Source organism: Sitodiplosis mosellana, unplaced genomic scaffold (genome assembly GCF_009176505.1).
Source record: "Sitodiplosis mosellana isolate CC-2019 unplaced genomic scaffold, AAFC_SMos_1.0 Smas_scaffold_6226, whole genome shotgun sequence".
Classification (NCBI taxonomy): Eukaryota; Metazoa; Arthropoda; class Insecta; order Diptera; family Cecidomyiidae; genus Sitodiplosis; species Sitodiplosis mosellana.
The window spans coordinates 1978580-1998038 of NW_022601467.1; the positions used below are offsets into that span (position 1 = coordinate 1978580).

Here is a 19459-nt window from a genome sequence, read left to right on the forward strand (position 1 = left end):
ATTTGTTCTGCATATTTTCCATATAAACTGCGTATACCACGTATATTAATATATACTGGCGAACGAAGATGAAAGAGACGATAAAGGTTATCGTTCTTCGAATGGAGAAGACGTAATAGCGCGTTTGGGTTTTTCTGTTTACTTTTTTTCTTCAACCTGATTTCTTCGAATTTATTCTCTGAGAAGATGCCTTACGTAATCTGTGAGCTGCCCAATAATCAAGTCTGTACGAATTGTTTTTGTTTTCTTATATGAGATACCGGCTAGAAGATAAAGTTGGGTTTGTTTTAAAAACATTTTACATCTTGACTTTAAGTTTAGTTTAGTTTAAATCTTCACATCACAAAGACCACAGCTATTGAGTGATTTTACATTGGAATTAATTTTTATTTTTAAAAACAAGTCAAACTGAATTGAAAAATGCAGCGGATTTCACCGCTAATAGTTTCCATTGGTGTTCTATCGGTATTGATTGGTTGTGTCAGTTGCGCTGGGTGAGTATATCAATTGGATGTAAAACATGAATTTAAATTACTTCTTACTGTTATTCCCAATTGTGTTGTGAATAACCAGTTTGAACTTATTTAAGCCATAAAATTGTTTTCTTTAAACCCACATCAGATCAAAAATGTCAAAACTCGTGTTGAATACGAGTAGCTCTTGCGAAACGAATAATTTTTGTTGTGGTTGTTTTTCCTAAAGCATTTTCCAAGTGTCACACTAACTCAAAGACTTCGAGTTTTTATTTTTTATTTTAGTCAAAGCATATGTTTGAATCTTGAGAACATTGATAATAAAATGAATTTGTTATCTCAATAGAATTGCTTGATAAGAAGTCGAAAAATTTGACCCGATAAGAAGTTGTTAGTCAATAACATAGATTTTTCGACCTTTACTTCAAAATAAGACATTATGTGCACACTAAGTAATATGTTGTTTTTTTTTCCTAAACAGCTTTTATACAATTGTTGCACCCGAAAACATTCGTTCGCATTTGGATTATCATGTTTCGTTAACGCTTCATGAGCACACTGAACCGGCCACATTCCGCTTGAGCATTCAAGATGGCTTAAAATATAAAAATGAAAAAGAGATCACGGTCAATTCAAATAAAACAGAACTGGTGACATTGCGGATCGGTGATTTGGACTCATCAAAGGGCTATAAATTCGTGGCTGAGGGCATCTCTAGTTTCATTTTCAGAAATGAATCCACACTCAAAGTTGAATTGAAAAATGTATCTATTTTCATCCAGACTGATAAGGCCATTTATAAGCCAGGAGAATCAATTAAATTCCGGGTTTTGGTTCTCGACAATGAATTGAAACCAGCTGCACTCACACCGGAAAGCCTGCTTAGCATTCATATCACTGATCCGGAGAAAAATCGTATCAAACAATGGCTTAAGGTAACACCAAAACGTGGTGTTTTTACGAGTGAGATTCAACTATCTGAACTGCCTTTGTTGGGCTATTGGAAAATCATAGCTCAAGTTGGAGAAGAGATCAATACCAAAGATGTCCAGGTGGCTAAGTACGTGTTACCGAAGTTTGATGTTTCAATCGATTCACCAAACGATTATTGGGCCGGAGATGGAAAAGTTCGAGCTATTATTCGCTCTAAATATACGTATGGCAAATTGGTGAGAGGAGAAGCAATCATATCACTTACACCAAGACGGCACTATGGTTTTTGGTACAATCGGGAAAAAAGTGATAGCATCTTGAAAACAATACCAATCGATGGCAAAGGAACCGTTGAATTTGATTCGTTTATACTCGCATTTTCAGAGGACACCGATAGACATATGTTTGAATTAAAAGCCACCGTCGTAGAAGAACTGACTGGACGCAATCAAACTGCATCAAAAACTATCACCATCCATAAAAACCGTTACAAATTCAATACGATGGGGTTGAGTCGTGTTTTCACTCCAGGATTACCAGTCACTTTTTCGGTAAGTTGAACGAATTTTTATTGACTAAGAACATTAAGCAGTTAAGCATCGCATTTTGAATTAAAATTTCAAACAATTTAAAATGTGCAGCTGGGTGTGAGTCATCATGATAATTCACCAGTTCTGTTGAACGAAGAAACTAAATGGATTCAAATTGGAAAAATAGCTAATCGACATAGAACCGATGAAGATGGTGTCTACTACAAGTTTGAGTTGAATAAAAATGGCACTGCTGATATTAGAGTACCAACAATGAGGAACGAAACGCACTTCGATCTGCAGGTACAAATAAGTGTTTAAAAATTTGAGAAGCTTTTCTAACGGTTGTCATTTAGGTGAAATATTTAGATGAAGAAAAACGTCTGGGCTACTTCTATCCACGTACAACCGATGAACCATCCGAATTGGAGGCGAAAGTAATATCAAAGCGGTAAAATTATACAAGAATTTGGTTTTGTTATCTTTAACTAATTGGTATCTATTCTTCTACAGTCCCACATTGAATCAAAACGTTCTCGTTGAAGTGCAGTCGAAACGCTTGCTTCAGAATTTCACTTATCAAGTGATCGGCCGCGGGAAACTAATTTATGCTGAAACTGTTGCTGTTCCAAACCGCAACTATCATGTTTTCAAATTCAATGCCACCTTTGACATCGCTCCAAAAGCAACAGTGATCGTTTATCGTTTTAAGGACAATGAAATTGTTGCCACCAAAACTGAACTAACGATTAACGATGATTTGAACAATTTCGTCAAACTTAAGCTATCGACACCAGAGGCACAACCAGGCAAGGATATTAACATTGACGTAATTACTAAGCCCGAATCATACGTCGGTTTAGTAGGAGTCGATCAAAGTGTGCTATTACTAAAAAATAACGAGGATTTGAGCAAAGAACAAGCTTTCCGCGAATTAGAATACTATCAACATTCCAAACACTACACTGGAAATGGTCCATGGAGTGTTGAACCACACAACTATATAAATGATTATTTCAGACCTTTTCAACAGAGTGGCACAATTCTTTTCACTAATGCTAAAAAAGACGAATACCGGTACCAATTAGTGAATAGAGTGGTTTATTATGATGAGCCATTGATTCAAGAAGATGCTATAGATATACGATTTCAAGCCATGCCAGCTGTATCTAGTTATCAACACCAATATGAGGCAGTTTCCTATTCGCAAACAGCACCAGTCGAACCGCCAAGAGTTCGTACTGAGTTCCCCGAAACGTGGCTGTGGGAAGATATTGATGTGAATAATCCAAATGGAACTGTTACGCTGACGAGAAAGGTGCCAGACACAATCACATCATGGGTCATTAGCGCTTTCTCAGTTAATGGAGCAAACGGACTTGGTTTGACGAAGAACCCGAAAACGTTGAATGTCTTCCAGCCATTCTTCGTGTCTCTGAATCTTCCGTACTCAGTGAAGCGAGGTGAAGTGGTGGCAGTGCCGGTCGTCTTATTCAACTATTTGAACACGGATCTCACCGCCGCTGTGGTGCTTGACAATGAGAACGGTGACTTCGAGTTTGTGGACGATGTCGAAGGCGACCATTCAACAAGAGAACGAACAGTATCAGTTGAATCGAACTCTGGTGTCTCATCAACATTCCTCGTCAGATTCACATCGGTTGGACAGATTCCACTGAAAGTGACGGCCACTTCGGCCGTTGCTGGCGATGCAGTTGTCCGAATCTTGCAAGTTGATCCGGAAGGCATTCCACAATTCATCAACAAAGCCGTGTTCGTTGACCTGCGAGAGGTGGACAAGTTCGATGCTGTTCAAAACGTCGATGTTCCCGAGAATGCCGTGCCTGGTTCATTGAAAATCAATGTAAACGCAATTGGCGATTTGCTCGGAGGAGCTATCCAGAACTTGCATCAGCTCATTCGATTGCCCACTGGCTGTGGAGAACAAAATATGCTGAACTTCGTTCCAAATATTGTCGTTTTGGACTATTTGAAAGCTGCCGGCAATCTCGATCCGGCCATCAAAGACAAAGCCATCAAATATTTATTGAGTGGATACCAACGCGAGCTGACCTATCGTCACAACAACGGTTCATTTAGTGCATTCGGAAAGAGCGATAGAAAGGGTAGTACTTGGCTAACGGCATTCGTTGTAAAGTCATTCAAACAAGCAGAAGACTACATCGACGTCGATAGCAAAGTGATCGACGAAGCCTTGGAATTCCTCAGTGATGTGCAAGCGGCCGATGGTAGCTTCCCAGAATTCGGATATGTATTGAGCAAAGCCATGCAAGGTGGATCGAGCAAAGGAGTCGCTTTGACTGCATACACAGCAATTGCTTTCTTGAAAAATAAGGTAACTTCTTCCGAAGAGAACAGAAGGAATATTTTGACATTTGGATAACATGATCTACTTTTACAGAAATCGAAGGATTGGAAATACCAAGAGACAGTGAATAGAGCAATTATTAACATCGTATCGAATATTGAATATATCAACGACCCATACTCACGAGCAATCGTTGCATATGCACTGCAATTGGCTGATCATCCAATGAAAGATGAAGTGTTGGATAATTTGGTTGACAAATCGATGAATAAAGGTAAAAAGGAACATTTCAAACTCAGCAAATGAATTATTCTTCATATATTGATTTTCCTCTTTAGATCAACACAAATGGTGGACAACGTCGAAACCAGATGAGCGACAGTCGAAATCTCTTGATGTCGAAGTCACTTCATATGGACTGCTGGCACTGGTTCACGCCAAACGATCGGCCGAAGCTCTGCCATATTTCCGATGGCTTTTGGCTCAACGAAATGAAAGAGGCGGCTTTTTCGGTACGCAGGATACGGTTGTAGGATTAGAATCTCTGGCTACCTACAGCCGATTCTTAAAATCTAAGGATAATGATGTCCACTTGAAAATTCACGCCGGCACAATCGAAGATCGTGTGTTGGAAGTAAATGACGAAAACGGATTGGTGTTCCAATCGGTCGATTTACCATCAAATACGTCATCTGTTCAACTGTCTGCTTCTGGCCATGGTTTCGCCTTATTCCAATTGTCATACCGATACAATCTAAAGAACAGCGATATTTACTCCACATTCACACTGAAACCAAAAGTACTCGAGACCACACGCGGCCACTTGAATGTTGAAGTTTGCTCAAGGTTTGTGTGCATTGAGCTTTATCAATCGGGTGGCAGTTTTCATATTGAAAAAATCATTTTTCAGATTTAATCCAAAAAGCGAAGATGAAAAACATTCGAATATGGTGATTGTGGAGGTGACCATGCCGAGTGGGTTCCTCATTGAAAAGGATCGATTAGATGATCTGTTGAGAAAACCACACGTAAAATTGGTGGAAACAAAGAGTGGCGAAACCGTTGCCGACATTTACTTCGATCAAATGCCACCAAATGAAGAAATCTGTCTGAATGTTCAAGGGTATCGATCGCACAAAGTGGCCGAAAACAAGCCGGTACCAGTGCGAATCTATGATTACTACGACAGCTGTAAGTATTCAAATGCAAAATGCAAAAGAGGAAGTTCAAATCGACCAGTCCATTCATAATATCTGATTTTTTGCAGCTCGAAGCGCCAGAGAATTCTATGAAATTCCATTCATTACATCTTGTAATATCTGCGAAGGCGATGAATGTTCAAAATCATGTAAAAAAGAGTTAAATTTGAGTAAATAAATTCATTTTATCTATACAATATGTACCAAAAAACAATCCGACTTTTGTTTGCATCGAATTGTACCCCTGAAGTGCAACAGATGAAGACCAATTCGATATTAACGTTTTTATATGTTCACGAAATCAGCAGTAGGGAATGTTACTACGTAGAAATGTTGATACCAATGAGAATCCCCGACCATGTTCATTTTAAAATAACGCCCACCATAAATACACATTGCATTAATTATGGTGCTTTCCATTATTTAAAATGGCAATGAAAGTGGAAAAATTTGCATAATCTGTCGATAAATTTAAATATTCCATCAACATAATGAATGCAGCATTAATTTGACAAACACTCAATGAAATCAACGTTCAGTGTATGTGTATATATTTCCAAAGAATTGGTTGACATTCGTCATTGTATTAAGTCAAAGATGATTCCCCATCTCCCTATATATAATCACCAATAGCAGTTACATTTATTGTGTTCAAATATAATTTTTATTCAAATCAATTGGAATCAATGAATATTTTTCGGAATTACGACGTCACCACAACCAAAAGTCGAAATAAATCAACGAACAAGCAGCCAAAAAAAGACAGCGTGCGCTCTTAATTGAATTGAATAAAGTGGAATTGATGGGTGAGGGCGAGAGAGTAGAATGAGGCAAAAACCATATTTGATTGATTCATCGTTTTGGCATCTGACATCTGGCATCTGTTATGTTCTCGTAAGACATAATCAAATACCATTTTTATGGCTACATTCGGTTCGCACCAAATTGTGGAAAAAACATAGTAGTTAGGATTAGCGAGAAAAAAGCGGGCAATTTTTTTCACACGCAAACATTCTTCGAAATTGAATTCATAAATCTCCATAGCTACGCAAAATCGCTTTGAATTGACGAAAACCATAGGTTGAGAACAAAAAGCAGTGAGAGAGAGAGAGAGAGAGAGAGAGAGAGAGAAAAGAAAGTGCGATGTTCCCCTTAAAAACTAGTGTTGACAAATTCTTGAAGTGTTTATCCATAGCAAACCAATTGAGTTTTGATGAAAATAGAAAATTCTGCCGTTAACAAGAGAAAAATTAGGGACGAAATATTAATAAAGAAACATTGACATCGTACACTCGTTTTTTTGTTTCTTCATTTTCCTACACTTACCTCGTGCTCGCTGCCTCTCTCTCTCTCTCTCTCTCTCTCTCTCTCTTTTTCGTTGCCATCAAATGAATATGGAACAATGTCGCTTGTTTTGTATGGAAAGAGAGTCAGAGAGGCGGTGGAAAACATTTTAAAATAAATTACGATTTAATAAATTTGATATTGTCGCAACTTTGAGTAATGACTCCGTTGAGGCACTGTTTTAAGCTGTGAGCGAGTGAGTGAGAGAGTGGGGGAATGAGAAAGAATTAGAGTAAAAACTGAGAAAAAGGGGTTATAAACGCGTAAGATACTTGAATTTGACGTTGAAAATAGAACCTGACACTTTCTGAGACGCTGTGATTCGGGCACATCTGCATATATGCGTAGACATTTTGGCGTATATCAGAGCAACAAAAAAAACGAGAATGAATAAAGTATGAAGAATATTTTCGTATATTCGAGCATTGAACCAAGAAAGCGCACGGCAGAAGGAAGAAACCTACGCTGCACATAAAAACCTGTATACCTGTCATGTTTCTTTGGTGTTTCGTTTTGAAGTTTAAATGGACCAAAAACTGAGGAGATAAAAGATGCAAGAGTATGTTAGAAATGAGATTGAGCAAGGAATTTTGTGTATGAATGAGGCAACAAATAGTGTGCCTGTGTTTCTAACGTCGGTTTCATAAGATTGTTCACATTGCTTTCGTGGAAAATGTGACTTGGCATTTGTATGACGGTCGCGTTTTTTGCTGCCTATCTACATCTCTCATTTTTTTTATGTGAATAATTAATAGCGTTTTTCTTGTATCGGATCTTTACCAGGTCTGCATGAAATCCACTTGGATTTGAAATGTTAAAGTTAAAGCATTTTACAGGACACCAACACACGTTCCAACCTTCACAGTGCTACGGGCTTGCATTTCATTAGAATCTTTTTGTGAATACATCGTACTCAGACAATGGTTAAGTCTGAAGACAACGAAATTGCGCTCTTAACGATTTTTTCCCTTTACAATTTAATTGAATAATTGTAAGAGAATAAACATACAACCGATAAAACGACGCTACGCACAGAATATTCTGTTATACGAAGCGCAGAGAATAAGTAGAAAGAATGGGGAAAATTTTCTAAGAAAATCGATTTTCACCTTACCTTTGTGTTTTGTTCCGTGCACGATCCTGATGCGATAAAAACAGCAGGTGAACCAGCATTATTGTGAGCAATAGCGTTTTGTATTGGATTATTTGGTGGCAGAATTTGTGACGTTCCGCCAAGATTATGCGATTGTGGTTGTGCCGCTGAAATTGATGAAATTATGAAAAAACATGGTGGGAAAAAGAGTTGACGGGAGCAAAGACAATGTGTTTTTGATTGTGGAGTTGTTGTTTTTCTTATTCTTCGTGTTCATCATACAAAAAATGATTGTTAATTGTTCTGACGAAGACGAAAGAAAAAGAGTTACAAGATTTCCACTTACGATAAGTTGGTGTGGATGATGGTGGCGGCACGGTTGCAGAAGCAACAACTGGTATTTGACCTTGGATCGGGACGAAACCCGGTGGCATTGCAGCAAATGGTAGCAGAAGCATAGGGTTTGAGCTTGATGTTGATGAGATCGGACGTAAATTACTTGCGCGTTGATTAATAGTTGGCGATTGGTTGATGGGTGCAATTGTTGTTATTGTTCCTGTGGAGGTCGATTGCTGCTGCTGCTGCTTCTGATGATGGTGGTGGTGGTGGTGATGATTCGTCGAAACTTGACTGGGGTGTAATTGATCAGTAGACGTATTCGGTTGAATCGTAGCGCAACGACACGAACTGGTCGATGTCTCAGTTCGTTGTGCTGTAACCAACAGTCGATTGACGGGAGGATGTGCGGATGTCGATGGATCAGTTAAAATGGCAGCCGATCGAATCGATGATGCGTTCGATGTTACTGTATACGGTGTCGCTTGTACACGTTGTATCTGGCCAATTGTTGGCTTCGGTATCTTTGGTGACCACACTGCACACGGTAAGAGCCCGACCAAGCGTAGCCCAACTGATGGGCTCGCGTCGGGTTGCGTTTGTGAAGTTATTTTTACTTAACTCAAAGATCGTTAACAAAAATTTCCCGTAGCGTTGCGATACACTTTGACCAGAGTGTTTACCTAACTTTTTCCACACGTTTCAATGAAAATGCTTTTCGCTTATTTAGTGCTCACGAATCAATTGCAATGCACGTAGAACCAACGTTTATTTATATAATTTTTTTCTTTCTGTCAGTTTTATTTCACAATTTCAAATGAGTGAAAAATAAGAAAATGAATTCACTTGCAACTTCCACTGCGATTGGCTATAAAACATAAAACAATATACAATATTTTCCGGCTTCCTTTATGTTTCTCTCCGTTTCAGTATTTGTTTTTCTTTTTGTATTTCAATCTGTTTTGATAATTTTTAAAGTAATCGCAAATGCACTTTGTCAAATCATATTTCAATTTTTACAATGAACTTCATTCGACTGTATCACAATCTTTATTATTTTTCTATTACACATTTTCTCCGCGCTTTCGTTTGTGAATGCATACATGTATTTTGCCGTTGGAAAAGTTTTATTTTTCGTTTTGATCGTCTCGCACATTCATGGTACAGTCCACAAGTACTATTATTTATTATAAGGCAAGATTCCGAGTGGAAAACAAGACGATTTTCTCTTTCTCTGTTCTTTTTATTTTTATATAACAATTCAGAATGCAGTTCTCGTTGTTTGCTGTTTATCGCAGTGTTCCGTATACTTTATCGCTTAGCCAGAGAAAAGTCGTTCGTTTGTTGTTCTTGATAGGTGGTCATGTACACTTGTGTTTATTTGTTTTCTTTTGTTCTTTCTCTTTCTTTTTCTTTTCCTCGGTGAATGTTTTTCTTTTCGATTTTCCGCTCACATTCGCCCTCTCAATTTTCGTGCTCGCCCTCTCGTTCTCTATCGGCCCAATTCGAAATTTTGACACGGAAAAAAAATCCCCGACCAATTTGTATAGTTGATAATGTTTGCCTATTTTGTGTACGTGGCTCACATCAAAAATACAAAACACATTTTTCGACAAACGACTTGAGAAACTTATTGGCCTCTTTATTGTTTATATTTCAATGTTTTTTTTCCCTCTTGTACGGTGGAAACAATGGCAGACAAAACGGGTGAGGTGGAAACAGTGTTCGACGTGCCAAACGAAAACTGATGATAAGTTACGTTTCTGGTCAGCTTTTCTGTTGTAATTTGCAGCGAAATGGTTTAGTGTTGTATATTCGTTTGTTTGCTTGCTTGTTTACGGCCTCTTTACGATGACGTCCACCTAAAATCAGTTCATAATTCTTTGAATATGATTTTCTTTTTGATTTTCAACTTGGTTTCGTTTTGACATTAGCACATTTAATAACACAATATATGAAGAATGGTTGGTTGGCCCAAATGCCGATGATCGATGGTCGAGCAAAAAATTATGCAAATTGATTTATTATTGAGGGCTCAAATAGCCTCACTTTTGAAAATTGCTACATTGAAAATAGAAGATCGCGTACGAAAAAGCAATGTTGTTACAATTTTGATTGCCGAGTTTATTGGGCAAATGCAGTGTATACCCACATTTAAACGTTGAAAATTCACGAGTGTCGGCGCCTCGTCATCTTCGGTATGTTTATTTTTCATTAACTGTCTACAAGCTCACAAAACATGCCTCTTTTATAGAGCCAGACATGTGTGTGCACGGACAAACGAAACAAAAGGATTTGCTACAGACGGAGAGAATGTGCGCACGGGGAAAAAGGAACGGTTTAAAATGAAAAATTTCCCATTCGTACGTACTAAATATATTTTGTTTCGAATGACAAGAGCAGACGTACGTTATATTTGCACTACAAAAATAAAACAATTGAGCATTACGTTGAGATGGCTGCGTCACTCACAGCCAAACCAAAATCTGCAACTGTATTCAGAGCATAACCAAGACGTTTTTTTCTCGATCTTAGAATTGATTTCATTTTTTCTGTTTCTGTATTTTTAATTCAGTTCAACAATAAAGGCTATCGAAGCGATATGTATGTGTGGTAAAAATAGTTTCAAATATCAAATATTTGTTTGTCGGATGTTTATTCAAGGATAATCCTGTGAAATAATAAAATAGCTTATAATTTGTAGGTTTATGACATGAGACATTATGCCGTAATGCATTTGGCATAAATCGGTTGGGTATTTACGGAAATAGCCATCAATCAAAATGAATTTCACTCTCTCTCTCTCTCTCTCTCTCTCTACATCTTTAAATCATTTTATAGCCACAATAAATGTGCTAGTATTGAAATCACACAATTTTTTTTTCTTCTCGCACAAACAAACATAAATAAATAATAAACCAATCGAGAATGATTTACACTTCAGTGATTTTACGTTCGTTGACAAACATGCAGCATAATGTAACCCAATGGTTTTGATGAAAAATTCGAAACATTTTTATATGTAAAAATGTTTGTACTGTTCGAGTTTTCATGATTTGAAAATGGAATTATTGCCGACGGCCGAAACAAATTGAATTTTCATATTTTTGTCCAACTGAAACGTATGAAATGTGCAGCAGCAGTACAAAAATTGCGCTCGCGCATTTTTCATTCCGATAATTGTTGTTGTTGTTGTTGTTGCTATTGCTGTTGACCCCATCCCTGATTGTTGTTTATCTCGACCCACTTACGACCGATGTGTCCATTGCAAAGCTATTACCAGCATTTTTTCAAAAAAAAAAAAAATCAAAACCAATAAAATGTACAAATCGAAAATATTAATGAGTTGCATTTCAATTATATGCCAATTGCGCTGAAGTAGATTGTGTATTTGTGCCATGAATCAAAATAGATCACGTATCTCGCATTAAGCAATGCAAATTGATGCAAAAATTAATGGAAATTATAATTAACAGAACAGAAAAATAAATACATTCATAAATAGAATGTTGTCCATTTGTTTTTGTCTACCCCCTCATCCTCAATAGAAAAAAAAAACAATTTTTCACAACGCATTTGAAATTTTTAATCGTAGCGAGTATACACAATTAATTAGAATGGCTACTCTATAATTAAACATCTCTATTCCCTTGGAAAAACTGGTTTTACACGCAAAAAAGGAAATTATTCGCGTTGCGGCAAAACTACAACTAAACCCAGAGAGATCAAGTGAGAGGTAGAAAGGGTGGCAGTCAAAAAAAATGTTTCCATTGCGCGATTCGATCAACGTTTAATGAAAAATTTGAAAATAAACAGTCATCGTATTTGTGTCAAGTTATGTTTGATTTTTCCGTCAACATACGATAAGAGGTCATCAGTAAATAAGAGCTTCAAAAGGGCATGAAGAAATGCAAAACATTTCAAATGGAAATTTGCATACCAACGATCTCTGAATAATTATCAAATTATTTCCATTCGAATGGAAGGCGGAGAAAATTTATTCCGTGCTGTGTGTATGCGTTTTTTTTTCCCGTTGTTGTTGTTTGTGAAAAGTTATATGCCGCGTTTCGTTTCATTACCGGACACGAGCCACCACAAAACCCCCGTACTGTGTGTTGATGGTGTACAAAAAATACATATTGTTTAATTTCCTCTGTGAAATTATCACTTTTTTCGCTCGACAATGAGCGACACATAAACTGGCTACCATTTGTCCGCACTCCCACACAAAAACACAAACACCAGTCAAATATAAAAGGAAATATTCTTGGGCTTATAAATTTTTTTAAAAGAATCTGTGTTTGATTTATGCTTTGATTCGATTTTAGGATGTATTGTGTTGCCGCAGTGCAGTGATCTAACTAACTCGAATGATAGAATGCCACCGCTTTTCTTGCTTCTTCTATTTCTCTTTCATTTTCTCTTTCTCTCTCTCCCTCAACAGACCAGAATTTTGGCTGGATGTTGTTTGATTTTGGTTTGCTCCTCGGATATTGTACAATTTACTCCCAATTCAAATCAATCAAGTCGGTGTGTGTTTATGCATTCATCGTTGTGATCGATAAAAGCAACATCGCCTTTGGTCTTGTTTATTTCCTTTTTGCATGCGGAATATTTTACTGAAATTAAACAAATCAACGGATTGTGTCGTGCGACACGATTTGCGATTCAATCAGGGTACACATTTTTCCATTTGCAACTTTTTTTCCCCGTTCGTTTGCAATATTATTATTATTGTTGTTGCTGCCGCTGCTGTTGAAACTCTCGGCTTCTTCTCTGTGTCATGCACTTCGATTTCGATCGCTGCATAAATACAGTTTAATCTCGAGTTCGCGCGACATTTGTTTACGTATTTATGGCTTCAGTTGAAAATATGGAAATGCAAATTTGGTGCATATAAACACGTAGCTCGAAGATTTTTTTTTTAATTTTTTGTCAATGAGTTTATTTATTTATTACTATGTGCAAAATGTATTGGATTTTACGATTGATCGCAATGCGTATGCTTGTGTGTTGAATGGGGGATGGAGGAATGGGATGGAACAGTGTGGTTTGTGCTCAATTGTGGCATGTTTTTGTTGTTATTTAAAAAATATATATATGATCATAGTTGCATTGCAGGATTTTTGTGCCCGTAGTGGCAATTAAATTTGATTTCACGCACGATAAATACGAGCTGGCTGTGTGTACAACATGCACTCTTCACATTTGCTCAATTCCACAGATGTGGTTTCTTCTGGAGCTGCCATTGTAATTTGTTCCAGCGAGGGTTTTGTATATAAATGTGTGTGTGTGTGTGTGTGAGGCAAACGTCTTCAGGAGCTTAAATGCACGATTTTTCTTCGTTGAATTGTTAGTCCTAAAAAGCAATTATTTCGTTGCAATTTATATTACCTCGAGAACTTTGACTGAATCCACTATGCGAATAAAACCCGTTTACTTGGCGCTTTTACTCGCACACTCGGCTAATGTGAATTAAGAAAGCGCGCATAAGAAGTGAATTAATACGATGTAATGGAATTCGTAAATCACCAGCACAGCGGAATTTAAAATGTGCATGTTTCAATTACATGGGATGGCGTTTAAATTAACAACTTTCAACCTAAACTGCAAAACATGTAGAAAAAACAATAAGAAACTCTCTTCGACTTCTCTCTCCCTCTCTTTCCCCGGTCTGAGTCGCGGTTTTTCTTTTACCTTCAGTCGAATGCATCGACAATATTTGGGTATTTAGCGATCATGGGATATCAGCACAAACAATGCATTTTTCACAAACAATAGTGCGCGCTCGAGTACCTAATTACTGTCCTTGTGCACTTGCAAACGAGATCGCTTTCACATACACTCACTCACTCACTCACTCACCATGCAACAATATCACTCGCAATCTATGAAAGTTGACCGTAATTTTTGACAATCACCTTGGTGCTTAAGAAGCCAAAGTCTGATGCTAATCAGAGAATAAAGTCACTCGTTGTAGTTGTTGTTATGCGTATTATTCAAATACAGAAAGCCATAAAAAACGTACGAAGGAAAAAGAAACAAGCCAAATGCTCAGCCTTTGATAATCACATGGATTTATACGGTAGTCGATGAAAGTGACGCTTCCGATACAACACGTCTTTAGCCCGATGAAAATATCAACAAAACGCAATCGCTATTTCACGTAGGATACACACAAATGCCGGTTTTATACTGAACACTTGATTGTAACGAACGACCGCTGCAAGGCGTTGTAGAAAATCAGTTTACTCTCTTCCATCCACAAAATTCATCTCCATCAAAAATACGTGTAACGTGTGCAGAAGCGTTCAGTATTTTTGGGGTCACACGCACGCATGCACACAGAAAGAGAGAAAAGCGAAAATCGGTTGGCGTTTTCGTTGTCGTTGTTGCCTTCATCATCGTCGAAAAACGGCCCGAAAACAGAGAGAACCAAGGAGCAAAGAGCCATACAACTCTACACAGGAACAATCCGTTGGTTGGCTGGCTGTGTAAAGGCAAATAAACTAGTCGGAAAAGAGCGAAATGAAAAGAAGAAAAACGATTTTCCGACTGTAAAACCCAGTGTGTGCGTTCGTTGCGGCTTACTCTACACTAGATGAGCATAACCGTATAATACCATAGCCATGCAATGCAATGCCACCCATTCAGCAATCCACTTGAGCAGTAGATTCAAACAATACATCTTACCAATGTAGAGCGTACAGCGTCCACAATGTGAAAATAATTTCGACAGCAAGAGAGACAGAGACAGAGAGAATAATACAAGTAGCGTACAGCTGCTCAAGGGCGGAGTCTGCAATTGTCTTATCGAATCGGAGTGGGCGCCGTCGTTTGAAAGTGCAACCACGCTTCGAATGCAAACGATGAAACGATTTCAATGGCATGAAAAATCGAAAACTATGAAAAAAGGGCGCGTAATAGTGAACACCAATAGTGTGGCGAGTGTGTGCCAATCAAATCGAAACCAGCTTCAGAATGTGAGACCTTCAAACCAGACAAATATCCGATGACATTTTCAAATTTCTTCACTCAATGCACTGTGCCACGTATGAACGGCATGAATTTACCGCATTTATATCGGAGCCCTCCGTTGTTTACGACTTGTATCGCTACGGCTGCACTGGTATTTAGCACGTGGTTGTTTAGACAGGCGCGCAATACACAATACACAATACTCACTCCATATGGCCCGTCGATGTTGTTTTGCACTGTACTATAGGCCGTATCTATACACATTCAGCTTCTTGGGTATACGGTACGCATATATTTATTGTCTGTCGTTGTTTTGCCGTTTTCATTTCGGTTATGTTTTGTTTTGGCTTTGCATTTCGGTGTGCTGCATTTGCAAATGCATTTTGCAGTCGGTACAACCGCGTGCACATACGCTGTGTTTCGTTGATTATACCTTTTTTGGGGGGAAATTTCATTGCCTGTCGATTGCTGCTATGCTTAAGCGAGCACTTGAAAGACACACTTTAACTGAATCTGGTAGCTTAAAGCTTTTTGCTGATCAGATCAACGGAACAACAGTTCTTTAATTTCTGTGATTAACCCACGAATTCATGCAATATTCAACCGAGTAAAGTGACACGTTACGCATTCTTGAATTTATTTGCTCATTTTAAATTCGATAAGTTTTTTCCCTATGCGAATGTTGATTTCCTTGCAATCGATCAGTTCATCAAGCTTTGTTGCTCGAAATCAAATAGTCTCTTTGATGCGATGCGATTCAATATTGCATATGTTTGAATAAGCAATTCACAATGCGTAATAATATCGTGTTTCTTAATTACCCAACTGAATATAAGTGGAATAGGATTTGTTTCGAAACAATAAAATGCAAATAGAGTTAATAGAAAAAGGAAATAACCATTGAAATTCGCCCGTTAGATGTAACAGCGATGCAAGAATCTCTCGTACAGCATGGTTGAGTTTTATGATCAAATTCCTATTGAGAGTATTTCAAAAAAAGACTAACTAACAAACAAACAAACGAACAAATCCGTGCGAGTGGACAAACATGTGCAATTGTCATTCACATTTAAATTATAGATTCAGAAACAGTTGAACGAACATCGAATTCAAAAGCACTGGATGCACAATGGATGGAATGGGGTGATCATGGAAATACCAATGCTGAAAATGCTAGGCCAGATTCACATCCAACATAATTTTTCAGACATCAATGATTCCGTTGTGCTCAATGTATCCAGTTCATTGTGGTCATGTCCCATATCTCATATCAATACGAATGCATTTACCATTGAATTTGAGCGGCCAAATGTAAAGTGGACGTTCGGAAGTATTTGAGCATGCTGCTAATTGTCGGAATCAATGAAAATCCGGCACCAATGCCACGGAATATCATTGTGTGTATGTTTCAATTGGACCGACAATAATATGCCTGTGCCATGGTATGGGCACGGCAAACATCGTTGTCGTTGTCATCGTCATCATAGTCCTTACTATTGGAACGGACGAGTAAATACGTACAGCATCGGCTCGAGATAATCTATGCACACGGTTCAGCTTATTTATTAAGTGTCACACATTCAAAAATTATAGTTGAATTTAAAAGTGACGGCTGTTCAACATTGATCTTTCCCATCGCTCTATCATTTCAAAAGTGCATTTATTCGCTCTCTTCTTTCATTCAACTGAAAAATTAGTCTACTGTTATTTTTCAAACGCTTTAAAAAAGTGAGGTGTCTCCGATTAAACCACAGCCCAACAAGTAATGAGATATTTTGCTGACCATATTAAATTCGAAGCACCTTTTGTTTTTCACTTCCAACGTATAAAAGAATAACAAGAAGAATAAGAAAAAAATTGCCATCAGCGAAAGGTTTGCCCTTTTTTCACTTTTATCCAGTGACTAAGGTTACATTAAACGCTTCGTTCGCAAAAGGTCAAAAGACAACATCGTTTCATTTTCCTCTGGTGTGTTTTATGCAGGAGTTTGCCTCTGGCGATTTGAATCTTTGGCTTTACCTTTGTTCTTTTTTTTCGTTTTTTTTTTGTAAGAGCAAAATGTAAGCATTGCAATGAATAGTAGACAAAACATTGAAAGAAAGGCTTTGGATTAGGGGGTGGTGGAAATAAATACGAAAGACTGGAATCGGAATGAAATTCATACAATTTCGTAATTAGTAAATAACTGTTTCGTTTTAAAATACTACCTTATCATTCAACTATTCTCATTAATTGAGCGAGTGAATGAGCTGAACAGTTCAAACATTAAAGAATGTAACAGTTTAAATGGTCGGTTTGAAGAATTTTCAACATTTTTCAAATGCGCATGATTGACTGCCCACAAACATCAGCAATGTAATTAAAGAGAAATATGCTTTGGGAGTATCACCATCAACCGTTTGTTCCTTCACATTGATGAATTACAATTCCAAAAAGGCATTCAAGACCCATTTGCTCATTGAGTGACAAAAATCAAATTTGAAATTACAAAATGTGTTTTTTCGTTTTTTTCCTCATCAAAATTCCGTAATTTATAACCTTTTAACGGACATAAAATCTTAAAGAAACCCATCTTTTAGTCACTCCACACTATTTTTTAAACTTTTCTGATAAATACCAAACACGGAGTCAACACCAGATTTTAAGGAGTGCATAAAATTGATGAAACCGCGTTAAAGAAATTGACTGCCCAGGAGAGTTAGCTTTCGAAATAAAAAATGTTCCTTTGAACATGAGCGATCCCGCACCGTATTTGATATTTATAAAGCCATTCAATCGGCCCAACCAAATGAATATCATCAAAGTGCTTCTTTCGCATCAAATATGTACAAAAATAAGAGAGAAAAAACAGTTTTGTATTTTTAATTTGTCAATCGTGATAAAGATAGGTTTTCGTTTTTTTGGACACCCATATTTTTTTTATGCTTATAGATACTGTGCAATGTGCATATTCAATCGTTTTATAAACGTAAGCATTCACGTAGAGTACACATTTCATTGAATGTGATTTAGATACTTTTTGTTTATCGTTGTGAATTCCAGCCGTGTTATGAGAGATCATCATCAGAGATCGTGTTTTGTTCTTACTGTTGAGGTGTAAACATAACAAAGAAATATAATTCGATTCTCAACCACATGGCCAATCGGTAATAGACCGACTATATTCCTTCAAAAATGAGATGTTATCATTGTCAGAGTGAAATATAATTTTCGAGTTTTTCACTTGAGAAATCATATTCAAAATGAATCAATGATACGCATCAAAAAGCACCATCCCAGTAGAAGTGCTGAAGTGATTAAATTCTACAAAGATGTGAAGTACAATGGCAGAACAGTCGACGATGAATGTACTGTGTGTAGTATACTTATAATCGATTTTCCTTGCTTTGGTTAGGTGTTATCGTTCCATTTTTCTTGCAGCAAGCTTGAATAATTCAAGTTAAATTGCGCTCCAGGCATGTGTGAAAAAAATTTATTCGATATGTTTTATTATTGTGTGTGTGTATTGTGGGAGAGAGGGCGAGAGGGAGAAAGAGAGAGAGAGGGAATGACTATTTATCATTTAACCAGATCTCTGTGAATTTGGACTGACTGAGGTTCGTGAAGTTGAAGTGCTTTGCGTTTTTAAGTGCTTTTCCTCGCATGCACATTACCTCATTCGGAGTGTGAACCATGAGAGCATCTCTCCAACGACAGACTGTGTGTGTATGTGCTGTGTGCACGAGACTGAGTACAAGAGAATGAACAACGTGCAGAGAGCAATACCATGGGTGTACGGTAAATGCGTTTGGAAGGAATAATATATGTGCTCCAAGCATAAGTGTGTAATGGATAACAGGGAGTGTGTCGCAATCGCGCGCGCAAACGAGCCTCAACGACAGAATATTCAACATGTTGTGTATGGCCTGATATGAAAACATTACTTAGTTTTCATTCTTCTCCATGACTCGAAATCGAAAAATTTACCATTGCTTCGAACAATACAATGTGTGCATCGACCACATATTTTCGTTAAGTATACACTCACTTTTCTCTCGTGCACACACAATAACTGAGATGCGGGGCCACATTCACGCACAAAACACTACATAACATATTTCATTTTTCTATTTTCCATTTTCTCTTTCACTTTCTCATTCTTCTCTATCGCCTTTTGCACGCTTATTTTTCCATTTTGCCTGTGCTTTTTTTTCTCCACTCTCTCTCTCTCTCTCTCTCTCTCTCTCTCTCTCTCTCTCTCTCTC

At 37.6% G+C, this 19459-nt stretch overlaps 2 protein-coding genes across 4 annotated transcripts in view; one reads left to right on the plus strand and one right to left on the minus strand.

Moving 5' to 3' along the window:
- The window catches only part of LOC129579096 (nucleolysin TIAR), a 456813-nt gene extending 442101 nt beyond the window's left edge, over positions 1–14712 (minus strand). The window contains exons 1-3 of one of the 3 annotated variants that reach the window (XM_055468749.1): positions 10390–10554; positions 8248–10099; positions 7923–8068 (exon numbers count right to left, since the gene is read on the minus strand). In XM_055468749.1, the coding sequence (XP_055324724.1) occupies positions 7923–8068; positions 8248–8359 (258 nt within the window). In that variant the 5' untranslated portion in view covers positions 8360–10099; positions 10390–10554. Of the gene's footprint in view, positions 1–7922; positions 8069–8247; positions 10100–10286; positions 10555–14158 lie in introns of those variants that run through there. The other 2 variants (XM_055468748.1, XM_055468750.1) reach the window with 2 other exon arrangements.
- Positions 173–5694, plus strand: LOC129579066 (thioester-containing protein 1 allele S1-like). The gene is made up of 9 exons (XM_055468638.1): positions 173–494; positions 955–1957; positions 2048–2239; positions 2293–2387; positions 2450–4292; positions 4359–4539; positions 4604–5111; positions 5176–5456; positions 5533–5694. The coding sequence occupies exons 1-9, from the start codon at positions 421–423 to the stop codon at positions 5640–5642; spliced, it is 4287 nt and encodes a 1428-aa protein (XP_055324613.1). The 5' UTR covers positions 173–420; the 3' UTR covers positions 5643–5694.
- Positions 14713–19459: the final 4747 nt, after the last annotated feature.

Bases quoted from the DNA above. Each gene is read 5' to 3' on its own strand.
- LOC129579066 (XM_055468638.1), top strand. From the start codon at position 421: ATGCAGCGGATTTCACCGCTAATAGTTTCCATTGGTGTTCTATCGGTA. The intron at 495-954 runs GTGAGTATATCA...TTTCCTAAACAG, and splicing joins GGTTGTGTCAGTTGCGCTGG to CTTTTATACAATTGTTGCAC. The intron at 1,958-2,047 runs GTAAGTTGAACG...TAAAATGTGCAG, and splicing joins GATTACCAGTCACTTTTTCG to CTGGGTGTGAGTCATCATGA.